The sequence below is a fragment of the Choristoneura fumiferana genome, chromosome Z, assembly GCF_025370935.1.
Source record: "Choristoneura fumiferana chromosome Z, NRCan_CFum_1, whole genome shotgun sequence".
Taxonomy (NCBI): domain Eukaryota; kingdom Metazoa; phylum Arthropoda; class Insecta; order Lepidoptera; family Tortricidae; genus Choristoneura; species Choristoneura fumiferana.
This window is the reverse complement of record NC_133472.1, coordinates 40,647,038-40,660,358: the sequence shown is the minus strand read 5'-3', so window position 1 is coordinate 40,660,358 and position 13,321 is coordinate 40,647,038. Positions and strand designations below refer to the sequence as shown.

At 38.2% G+C, this 13,321-nt stretch overlaps 1 protein-coding gene across 1 annotated transcript in view; it reads left to right on the top strand.

Annotated features, from left to right (window-relative positions):
• Positions 1–13,321, top strand: part of RhoGAP15B (RhoGAP_ARAP and RA_ARAPs domain-containing protein RhoGAP15B) — a 45,445-nt gene that overhangs the window by 12,026 nt on the left and 20,098 nt on the right. The window contains exon 3 of the mRNA XM_074100171.1: positions 9,275–9,395. Within this exon, the coding sequence (XP_073956272.1) occupies positions 9,275–9,395 (121 nt within the window). The remainder of the gene's footprint in view (positions 1–9,274; positions 9,396–13,321) is intronic.

The window sequence follows — 13,321 nt, the reverse complement described above, 5'->3', positions numbered from 1 at the left end:
GTTGATGCTCAGATTTCATTTTGTAAACTGTACAAATCAGTTGCTCAGTTGACTCGGTCGAAAAAATAGGTGACCTTTTTGAACTCGGTTAAAAAACTTATAAATTCCGTGTTATTGTTTCGACTAACCGTAGCTTCCTTGTTAAGTGTCCCGCGTGTTCCCTGCTAGCAAAGTCAGTGACCTGTCTGTGAGTAAACAAAATGTTATACCGTAAGGTCGGGGTACTTTGACCTATTGGAAGGTCACTTTGGACCATACGAAAACCACAAAACGTAAAATAAAAACTTAATCGATCAAGGAGGGCTACCGTTTTCGCGCTCACCAGTTGGCGCCACTGTAGACAAAGGTCCTGCCATAGTGGTTAGTTTGTTATTATAGGCGTGAAAACAAAATTTACATTTAAATCATATTTAATACGTTAAAACCGTACCATAAAAATATCGAATATGCCACAGTGTGGGCGTAGTCCCGTTTCGTTCGGAAAAAAGGGAGGACAAAAGTTTCTGAAAGACAAAACTATCTCAAAACACAGACATTCATTGTCCCGTAACGTATATTTGCCATAGTTAATTTCAGGTGGGTTAGTATCAAGTGGTCAACAGCATCAACTCACCTAAAAATCATTTGGGTAAATTTGCAGATAGTCGAATATGTAATCGGTCTATGAAGCAACTCGTCAGAAAATTATTTCGTCTACTGTCATATTATCAACTCGTCATAAATACATGTGGTCTAAATAGCTGGTCGCGAACAAAGCAACTCGTCATAAATGCATGTGATCTAAATATGTAGCTGGTCGCAAACAAAGCAACTCGGTGTGGAGTGTTGTGCAGGATATGAAATATAATTTTGTAGAGTAAGTGTTTTTTATAAAATGTGTTAGTTTCAAATTGCCTTTCGATAAATAAAGGAATACTAACAACCCTGTTTTTTTGGCTAAAGTAAGAATAAAAAAGTGAAAAAAAAAATTAGTAACATTTCTCTCAACAGTTTATTTTTATATGACTTAACAACGAAACAAAAACAACTTCCATAAAAACTAAAATAAATATTTTACTCATACGCGTAGTTACACAGTTTTAATTTTTTTTTTATGTCAGACATAGATCTTTGTTAAACGATTTATAAAATTTGTGACGAGTTGCTTTATTGGCCAAATACTTTTTAACCTATTTGCGAATTCGTCTAGATGATCTACATCTCGGACAAACTACTTATTTGTCCGGTTGATTTCTGACGAGTTGCTTCATAGACCGATTACGTATTCGACTATCTGCAAATTTACCCAAATGATTTTTAGGTGAGTTAATGCTGTTGACCACTTGCGTTTTTGACCACTTGATACTAACCCCTCAAAAAAAAAACTATTTTATTTAATGTGAAATATTATTTCTGATTAATATAGGCTACTCTTTATCCCAGATAAACTAGAACACAGAAAAACATGCGGGTAACAGCTAGTATTTAATTAATTCATGTCGCGATTACTTGAAGAATCCTTTATTTTTCTCTAAAATTCCACATTTTAAACTGTAGAAACAATGTAGCTCCAAAACGAACGGGTTTCTAATTCTTTGTTTAAAAGTTGTATACAGAGATTAGGGTCTCTACCCATTACACCGTATCATACAATGAGTGTAATAGCAACGAGTCGGGCAAAAATATATTGTTTGTATGGAAAAGCATGAGACTGTGCCCACTAGCACGTTTCCTAACCAACCGTCGCCGTCGCGTGTCATATATGCGCTTGAGGTTCCGTTCCTGACACGTTCCTGCTACGGTCATTGCACGATACGGTGTAGAGGGTAAAGACTATAAGACCGTGCTTAATCGAATGTCGAAAACACCTACATACTCTTTAACTTCATTGAAATCATTAAGCCCAGCTAGACCTCCATGAAAAATCGTGCAAGTTACAATAGAAAGCGAGGACGTAGTACGTACGACTATGATAATTATAGTCAATCAAACATCGCTATGTACAGCAACTTGCACGATTTTTTTGCAGGTCTATAAGTCCTTAAGAACTGTTTCTAAGATCCCTGAAATAAGTAAATATCCCAGAATTTCTCACCCCTCATCTCGCTCACAAACAAATCAGGTCACTTACGTATCCAGTGCTCATCCTAAAGGACGAGTTGCTGTAAACAGCATATAAGTGTGATAGGTAAGACAGAGGCCATTGGAAGCTTTAACTAAAACTAAAGATTACGGGGCCTAAGGAACGGATCTATGGAATCAGAAGCAGAGGAATCATTGCCTTCGTCAAGGCGTCAACGGTGAAGGACCGGCGGAAATCCGTTCACTACTATATTGAAGTATTTACCTTGTTAATATACTTAATAACCATCCGCGACTATGCGACAGTAACGCGGCAACCGGCTTCCTCAACCATTGCACGTTCGACATACCCGCCTCACACCATTTAACTAGTAATACACGCAATGTATTAAAAATCGTTCAATCTGTCGTGACCACGCCGCGAGCTGTACATTACATAGTAAAGTGACACGAGTACTAGAGTACTAAGCCTAGCCTAGATGCTGTGATTGGCTGACCTGGATACCTGGCTCCCGTCATTCATAATACACAATAACTCGTTGCATTTATGCAGTTACGTTGAACGCACGCGTAAAAACATGATTGAACTTTAAACTCTTGTATGTAACTGTGCAATAACTTTTTTGTGCTTAACTCATCCTATATTAAGTAATGTTAAAATCTAAATATATTAATACGTTTAGTTACCTGGGCGACCGAGTTTTGCTCGGAGTTTTTTTTTGTTAAATCGTTTGATTTTAGAGAAGCTACGTATGTTGTAAATAAGCATTAAAAGTGAAATCAAAACTAAATAAATATAAAGATGAAAAAAAAAAAATGTCGCGTCCGAGGTACTACATTTGGACTCTAGACCTCCAGTTTGTAAGCCCAACAATATACCCCCGAACCACCACACTGATGTCAGAGCTATCGAAATTACCAATCTTTTGTGCGCGATATTTACAATTAACCCTTTATAGCCAAAATCGGTCGCGCGACCATAAGACGATCTCGATATGATCATAAATCGTACGTAATCCATAAGACTCAAAATTAATAGTGTTCACGTACTGTTATAAAAATCTATTCAAAGCCTTAACAACGAATTGGATAGTTTGTGAAAGATTAGCGCGAAAAAAAGTCTTGCTCTATACAGGGTTAAAAAACTATAATAACTAAAACACGCGATTTGCTAGATATGACCAAGCTAAATCGAATTTACGCCCCCCCCCCCTCTCACATAGCGAATTTCATCGAAGTCTTTAGAGCAGTTTCTCAAATCCCCGATGTAAAATAATATAATATAAAAAATATACAAGAATTTAACTTTTAAAGAATATTTTATAGAACCCGTGACGTCTAAGTAAAAAGTATATTATGGCGCGACGTCTCACAAAAGTAACGGGTTATTTATATCTTCATTTTTTTTGTTCATTGACAGAAAATTGTCCATACTGATTATGTTTTATTTTCGCAAGAGGAAAGAGGAAACATGAAACTGCTTGTTTTTATGTAGCAAAATAATTTACCGTTTGTTACGCAACTTTTCTCAGCGTATTGACGGCGCTGGAACGCTGGAAATAATCATCATTATTATCGTTGCCGTTAATATATAAGTACTCCTCAGACCTGAAAGAAATATATTAAAGGAGGAAAATATAAAAGTCTGTGAATTTACATTAATAAGTTGTTAATTAATATACCTACTGAGTCTCAGGAACCCAGGCACATGTCTTTTATTATTGCATTTATTTTCAACTAGCTTTTGCCCGCGGCTTCGCCCGCTCGGAATTCGGTTATCACGCGCTGTTCCCTCGGGAACTGTGCATTTTTCCGGGATAAAAAGTAGGCTATGTCACTCTCTGGCCCATAAACTATCTCCATGTCAAAAATCACGTCGATCCGTCGCTCCGTTTCGACGTGAAAGACGGACAAACAAACAAACACACGCACTTTCGCATTTATAATATTAGTATGGATACGTGATTTCTAATTCCATGTTTGTAATTTTTACTTGTCAGTTGAGCTTTGCCATTTTTAGAAAAAATCAAACTGACAGAAAAAAGCCAGTATTCAATTATCTAAATATGTAGTATGCAATTTATATCTCTGTTTATTCGGCCATAACAGACTGAGGCAGCGCAGATATCTGGCACATATAATTTCTCAATCAGCGGTGAAACGGGGGATAAATAAAGTAAATTGACGTTTGTGCTCATTTCTAGTTTGATTTCTTAAGTTGTTTACCTATGGGTACTAGGCTACTACGCAGTCATGTTATGTAGATCACATAATTCCATTTTGGTAGGCCGGCACACCGCGACAATTGTACTTGTTCCTATCGTAGCAGGGGGCTACCACGAAATTCGAAATTCGTATCGTACCGTCCCTTTCACTCGTATTAAATAATATAAGCGTTAGCGGGACGGCAACATACGAAGTTAGCATTTTTGACCTTCGTAGTATACCGGGTGTGGCCTGTAATACGAGCAAAAAAATTAAAACATAGATCGTCCTCGTTAAACTAAACAACATTAGTTCAGCGACTTTTAATAATAATGGAGTCTTTGAATTTTCCTTTTTTCATACAAATTAAATAATGCTATCTATCTACTTTCGCCATCCTAGAATGTAACTGACGTCGCCTGTCACGGTACAAACATCAAGCATTTTGCTTTACATTGCTTCTTCGAATAAACTTAAAAGTGTAATAAAAATTAAACTAATTATTTTTAAAAGTCGCTGAACTAATGTTCAGTTTGAGGAGTATGATCTGTTTTAATTATTTGCTCATATTACAGGCCACACCCGGTAGAGCCAGCTTATTGATAAGTCTCGAATGACAGGAACCCTTTGTGTGTCCGCAGTCTTTCTGTTGTAACTTTAGATACTCTGTTTTATTGCGTTGGTAATTAATTATATTATTAAATTAAAAGGTTTCGTTGTATTATGGGTTATCGGTGGAAAGTTCAATAGGTAATTAGGTCATCGCGCAAAAATGTTAGGTATCAGACGTAGAAGAAACTAAATCGCGTGCTATGGTACTTACATTTACATTAAAAACTTCATGTTTTCATGAAATGTCATGTTATTGCACGTATTCCTTATATCTGCATAAGATTATCTTAATATTCATTTTGAAAAGATTCCGCACATCCAAGTAATTATTTTATGAAATACAATGAAATAATACAAAACTAAGCGCGTAGTTGGTATACCTAAGTCCAAATGACCAAAAATACATATTTGTGATAGTCTCACTTTAGTTTCATGAAGATACAATCTGTTGTTGTATTATTTTCATACCAAAACTCTGGATGACAAAACCTAAAATATTTTCCGTTGACGACGTAATAGGGCACGAAAAATATTAAGAAAAATTCGTAACAAAACGGACACATCCATAAAGAATTTTGAAATATATTTATTTGCTATTTTTTATTTATTTTATTGTATTGGAACTACCACGAATAATCCTAAATAACAAGGTAAATGAAGCGTTTCTATAGCGTAAATACAAACTGAGACATGGATGCACAGAAAAACGAGAAAAAGAGACCAGCACTGGGAATCGAACCCAGGTCCTCAGCATTCCGTGCTGCGTGCTATAACCCCTACACCACTGCTGGACAGGAATCTAGACACGTTTTTTTCATATGCATACATATCTCAGGTAGCTTATTCTATAGGTTCATGAGAAACACGTTCTTCGCAACCCAACCTCACACATCTCTGGTGGAAACGCAGCTTAAACCTGTGATGGATGGATTCGATTGTTTATATGCGCAAGCGACTCTCAAGGGAAAATTGCTTCTCGCGAATTATGTTTATTAATTTTGTTTAATTTGTTAACTGAAATGTTTATGAAATGCTTTGTTATTAAATGTGTTGCAGATTGTGATGTTCCGTTGTGTTTATAATTCAGCCGAGTAATTCAATTGATCGGTTATTGTGTAACAGTTGTATAAGTCATATAAAATACATGAGACAAAATTATGTACTTATGGTATTTATGCAAAATTGCGAATGTTTTTCCAGCATATCTTTAATTCTGTATCTACAGGTGTCACTTTTTTAAGTGGTCCTGTTATAGCACCAATATCTGACACTATCTGGTCATAATTATCTGATACGACTCTATTTCTAGAGCTGGTAGGACGTGTCAGATATTTTTGCGCGTTCCGCTGTGCCAGATGTTAATGCAGTTGACTGTACGAAATCAGTGTTTCTAGGTTTCTTAACCCCCGACGCGAGGGGTGTTATTAGTTTGACCGCTATGTGTGTCCATTTGTGTGTCTGTCTGTGGCACCGTAGCTCTTAAACGGGTGGGCCGATTTGAATGCGGTTTTTTTGATTTGAAATCAGGTTTTATAGCGATGGTTCTTAGACATGTTTTATCAAAATCGGCTTAGTGACAAAGTCGGAATTTTCTAACGTTTTGTGACTAAGAATGATAAACACGGTTTGATGATGAAGCGGTCAGGCAGGCAACAGCAGGCTTGTTGGAAAAAACCTTTACATGATGTTACAAAGATGTTATGTTTGTAAATATGTATTCTATGGAACTACTGAATCGGTTTTTAAAATGTTTTGTCCAATACCGTCTTTACCATACGGGCAGGTCTAAAGGCCAATGCCCCCCCCCCCCGAAAGCCGATATACTAAAAAAAAGGGAAAAATGTAATATTCACTTTTTTAATTTCCAAATGGGCTAAGAGACGGCCCTGGTTTAGTCCCGGGTAAATCCCAACTTGTTGGACACAGACAGGACACATGACGAAATGGGCTGCAACTAGTAAAACATACGTTTTTCACTTTTATTTGCTGTTAATGATGCATTTAGGTACCTACTTACGTTTGACGTAGGTACATGATGTTGATGTTGTGTCATTATTTATAAAAATAATATTATTTATTAGGTACCTCGCAACATTAAACTACTGAAATGTTTTAAAGTATCGTATCCAATTTCACGTATCATTTGTCTTCAATGCGCAGCGAAATTTTATAGATATTTAAATTTTTATGATTGTTATTCGAAGCTTATGGCGGAATTGCGGAATTTAATCTCCATCGGTCTTAAGGTCTCTTTAGTCTATAAAAAAACGCTCTACGTACAGTCAGCAACAAAAATATACATACGTTTGAAGTGCCAAAAATATCTATACAGGACTTTATTGCCTGAACATTAGATCATATTTTTTATACTTTGGCTGTTCATATCTTTGTTGCTGATCGACTGTACACGTTATGAAGGCGAAAAACGGTTTTACTGCCAGTACGTACACGTCTTTTCGCGTCGCTAGAGAAGATCGACATATTGTTGGCTATTATTGCATGGATATACTCATACATTAATTACACTAAATTGCAGCGTTTTTGATCGGCTAAAGCTGTGGGAGACCCCTACTCAACCTTTTTACGGTTCCGTAGCCAAAATGGCAAAAACGAAACCCTAGTAATTTCAACATGTCTGTTTGTCTGTCTGCCTGCCCGTCTGCGGCTTAGTTATTTAAAAAAATCGTGTTTTATATTATAAATTATCAAAACTAGATAGTAAGTGAACATTTGTTTCCACTGTTGCTGTTTAATTTCCTCGCAATCGAATTAAATAGCAGAGTGTATAACTTGTTCAATAAGACTCATTTTACCATTTAACTATTAACCCTCGCCAACTGTTTGAGTGAATACACTCGTAAACGTCTCGGGTGAAATGGCTTGTTTTAAGCACAATCTACTTTATTATCATTTTCAACAAAATATGTGTGTAAAGTTGACTGTGAATGGTTCCTGCTCTGCGCCTTACCCAGTGCCAAGCCAGATGTCGGGTTTCACCCAAATGTCTTACACGCTGTTATTAAATCATAAAAGCTATTAATAGAAATCTAGCAACTAGACTATATACCAAAATAGCTAGTATCGACAAAACTATGCATGCTTTTATTGTAAGTATATATTATCAAAATGATATTCCCCACATCCCGTAGTAAGTTTTCAGGGTCTATATCGACTGGCAGAAAATTGTTAGTTATAAGTAGGGTTGTAACGGAACTTCGCCTCCGCCTCCGTTACTGCGGAAGTTCCGCAAGAAATCGTGTCTTCGCTTCCGCCTCCGCCTCCGCAATTTTTTTTGCGAAGTTATAACGGAGGTTTATTTCTCATTTCATTATCTCGGCGCGCAGCGGGATCACGGTCGGGGCGGGGGCGGGCGTTTATCAAATAACACATGACAGGAACCAACCTGTCTCGTTGCTTGGACGTACGAAATTGTAATGTATATGTTTGATTGAACCGCGACTTTTTAAAGTGATTTTGTACAAAGTTTTGTTTATTTAAGTCACATGCACAATGACGCCGAAAACAGTGAGATTTGGCAGTTTTTTTTAGAAATTTTAGTGGTTTATGAGTTGAATAAAGCATAAACTACTATTTTTTCCACATCCACTTTCACCTCCGCATCCGCCTCCGTTAACCTCCGCATTCGCGGAGGCGAAACTCGTCACCTACGCATCCGCCTCCGCTAAGAAGGCCTCCGTTACAACCCTACTTAAAAGGATTCAACCTCTTCTCCGTCACAAAACAAACGAAGCGTGCTCAGTACGCCACAAAAAAACCAGCGACAAATCAACTTGATTTTTAAGTTCAATTGCAGAAGGATTAATTTCGAGATAAATGTTGGTCATGTATAGATGACCATGGCGTGGGAGGCATACCATTGGTTGTCACGACTAGATGACTGGCGGTGATGAGGTTAAGGCAGTTTCCTTAATAAATCCCGTAATTTCTGAACGTTCCCTGTCTTTTGTGGACGAGGGGGTTAATAATCCATTTTCACACCTCTCCTTCAGAAAAGTAACTTTTCCTCCCTGTCGAGAGGGAGCAAAGTGCAACTTTTCTGTTCAAGGCTTTCTAAGTGTTTTATTGCAAATGCCATTTTTTGAAGTTGATAATTGTAAAGCCACGCCATTTTCTATGCTGGTTGTTTTTTAATTATATTCAGATTTTTTTCTTCAACTTTCTTAATGCTCGGTGTGAAAAGTTGTATGAGCCACTCGGGAGCAAAATTATTTTCATCTTGGGCGTTAACATTTGAATCCCTTATTACGCTCAGGATTCTACTTTATACGTACTTTACGGTATTGTAGAATCCTTCGCTACATTCTGGATTCAATGTACGCCCTCGCCGTAAATACACCATTTTGCTCCCTTGTGACACAAATTATTGGTATTGCAGGAAGGCGTGAGTGGCGAGTGGAGGGGGGCTTGGCTGATGCTGATACGGCGAGTGCTCGTGTATTACACGAGTCGGGAGGCAGGTGTCTGCACGGTGGACCTTAGGAAGACGCGGTGTGTTGGTAAGCGGCAGTGTCCTATAAGGTCAGCGTATCTCGGGTCGCGACGCGTATTCGGGATGCGGGCGGTATTGGGATGGGTCAAATGTGGGTCGAATTATCACTCAGGTCTGCTATCCCTTGAAGCGGTGAAAAAATCAATCCTCTAATTTAACGCAATCAAATGAGGTGCGTGGGTCAAAAGTTATGCTTAGTAGTCTGTCAGTTAGATTTTCAATCAAACAAATAAAAAAACAAAGCTAATAAACTAACCAACAAAAAGTTTTAAAGCCCCCGACTTTGTCACTTCAAAGTTCAGTATCTCAGAAACGGCTGCACCGATTTTGATGAAACATTTCTAAGAACCATCGCTAGAAACTTGCTTTCAAATAAAAAAATACCGCATACAAATCGGTCCACCCGTTTGAGAGCTACGGTGCCACAGACAGACACACGTAGCGGTCAAACTTATAACACCCCTCTTTTTGCGTAAAAAGTATCGCACGGCGTGAAGTCACACAGTACTTTAACTGGCTGTATCTTCATATTTTTTTGTTTAATTGACAAAAGAAAAAATTTCGTACAGTCGAGTTCAAAAACTTGTTAAAAATTTTATCAAAAATATCTGAACACGACTCTATTGTTAACGGCGTAGAAGCGAATTCAGATATTTTTGATCAAATTTTTCACAAGTTTATGAACTCGACAGTACTATAATGATTAATATTTTCCTGATTTTCACTCATAATTAAAATACCACAAACGGGACTCATCACGCTAAACGCACAAGTAATATTTACCTCGACGTTTCGGCCACATTACAGTGGCCGTGGTCACGAGTAGACCAGGTCGTATTTTAGGGTCGATCAAGTTTTTCTTGTCACTCGTTGCTACTATAGTCACGGTCTCCTGAGTCACTCTTTAAACCGTATGTTTATAGGATTAAAATTTGCCAAACATACGTTTTTGTGGTGGTTTAAGCCCCTTCTATAATTGGTCATTTAATAAGAAAAGAAAAAAAAGAATATTTGGCAAAATTCGGCACAGCAAAAAAAAACAATTAAAAATAAGACAACCTTATTACATACTCTTACTAAAAAAGAAAGACATTGTGCCGAAAGAAGCAAAAAGGGCCATATTCAGCGTGTTGCCACGGCAAGCCGCAGCGCTGGTTTTCAGTATGTTAGCAGAAACGCAACAAACTCTTTATTGTACAAAATAAGTAAACAAACAAAATTTACAAACAATATAACATAACTTAAAGCATATTAAATATAATGACCCGGATAACTCACGACTTAAATCGAGTTTAGCTCGACATGTTTCGGGCTAATCCGTAGCCCTTCGTCTTCGGAGCAACGCGACTCAGCGGCTGCTGCAACACGCGCACTGCGCGCCGCCGCTCTGCTCGCGCGACTACCCGACGAAACTGACACCGGCACACAACTACCCGCGTTTTCATCATCATTAAAAACTGTCAAATGTAGGGTAGCACACAACACTAACAACATCGCTCTGTAAAGGTACGTTCACACACACCGATGACGCAGCACGAGTATTTAACACCGTTTTCCAACTCGGAGGTACCGTCCAACCACTATCCCGGTTGAAATTCGGCCGACGACTAATCTCGATGGCTTCACACACTAAACTCGATTTAAGACGTGAGTTATCCGGGTCATTATATTTAATATGAGTGAATCTCACGGTAGTTTCATGTTCATAACTTAAAGCATGTTAGTATAATGTAACTTATGTCCCCTTTGACCGGACAGAATAACAACAAGATGCGATTTCGCTCTTCCTTCATCAACCGCACAGCAAAAGAGTGGAATTCCCTGCCTGCGACTGTGTTTCCTGAACACTACAATTTGGCCGCCTTCAAGTCCAGGGTGAATGAGCATTTACTAGGCAAGCGTGCTCCATCGTAGGCCTCATCCTCGCTTTCCATCAGGCGTGATTGTGGCCAAACGCAAGCCTATACTGTATATAAAAAAAAGAAATAGTTGACGCATTCCTACATATCACACTCCAGCTACACAAGTTAATAAAAGATAATCATATCAGTATGAAAATGCCCGGAAACACTTTAACTGTTACGTGTCCAACCTTCGAAATGTCATCACAAACCTGTCTTATCTAGATGTTTCTATGTCGAATTGTCGATACGATTTCGTTGGATCAGTTACGAAACTGGCGGGATGTTCGTTCTTCGTTTGTCAATGTGGTTTATAGGACCCTTACGTCGCTTAATTTGTGTTTGAGAGTGAACCAGTTAAAGCTGCACGGTATGGGCTCAGTGTCGCGTGTTATGTTACTGTAATGTACAAAATGGCGGCGGGGTCTGGGCAGCTTACCTTTTTAACCCCCGACGCAAAAAGAGGGGTGTTATAAGTTTGACCGCTATGTGTGTCTGTATGTCTGTCTGTGGCACCGTAGCTCTTAAACGGGTGGACCGATTTGAATGCGGTTTTTTGTTTGGAAGCAGGTTTTCTAGCGATGGTTCTAAGACATGTTTTATTAGGTATGTTGATAAACATACGTCTACTACTGGTACAGGGTGGAAAAAAATGATGGGCCCTAGAGAGAAATTGCCTTAGCCCTTTTCCAGGCATAGTGGATATAGCGGCCAGATAAATGTACAAACAAGTGCAAAGATATCGACACGGCCAAAGTTACAATTATATTTATATAATGTGAATGCATATTTTTGTTACTTTGGCCATGTCGATATCTTTTTAGTTGACTGTACACGAATATTCGACATTGCTAAATTAACAATACGGTACAAAATCAATTGATGTCGTTAAAATGATTGAGTAACAATCAAACGAACAGACTTAAAACCTTTCGCATTTATAAACATTAGAAGAATACACCTTCTAAAAATTCTATGGCTTGTGCCCCCATCCGCTCTTGGTCCACGTGGGAACTACAACCGCTCTCTCATTCTGAAAGGAGTCCTATACCCTGCAGTAAGAGTTAGGTAAATATATAGGCCGCTATATATTTAGCTGGTTGATAACCTAAACAAAAAGTCGGAAAACCCCCGACTTTGTCACTTAAAAGTTCAATAACTCAAAAACGGCTGAACCGATTTTGATAAAACATGTCTAAGAACGATCGCTAGAAAACCTGCTTTCAAATAAAAAAAACCGCATTCAAATCGGGCCACCCGTTTAAGAGCTACGGTGCGACAGACACGCAGACACACATAGCGGTCTAACTTATAACACCCCTCTTTTTGCCGTCGGGGGTTACAAACTTATAAAATCACAAAAACACGATAGTTATCTGTCTGCAGCAAATTTATTTACTTCCCGCGCTGCTGCATTATGTAGGTATGAAGCAGCGCGTCATTTCCGCATTTTGAAGTAAAGGTCATATTACTCGTTTACTAGCAGAAGTATCACGACGCGCTTTGATTTAACTAAATACGAGTATACTGAGTAATAATAATAAACTGCATCAAAATGTCTTAGCATGGCGCATTCTCCTTGGCAATGAAGATTTCCTTACGCGTTGGTAGCTTCAATAGTAAAAATAATTAATGTTTACAGTTGGGATGTTTGGTGGCAATGGGGTGAACAAACAGCAGTGGAGTCGTTGTTGTGAATATTTTTTGATTGAATGAATGAATGAATGATTCATAAAATGTAATAAAAACATCTCATATTGCCAAAATTTTCATGTGTTCAAGAGCTTGAACAAATTGAAATTGGAATCAAAGATTCAAAATCTTGCATATTATCTTCATCTGATGTCAAAATTATGAGAAGCAGTAGCTTTTGCCCGCGGCTTCGCCCGCGTTGAATTCGGTTATCGCGCGCTGTTCCCTCGGGAACTGTGCATTTTCCGAGATAAAAAGTAGCCTATGTCACTCTCTGGCCTATAGACTATTTCTATGCCAAAAATCACGTCGATCTGTCGCTCCGTTTCGACGTAAAAGA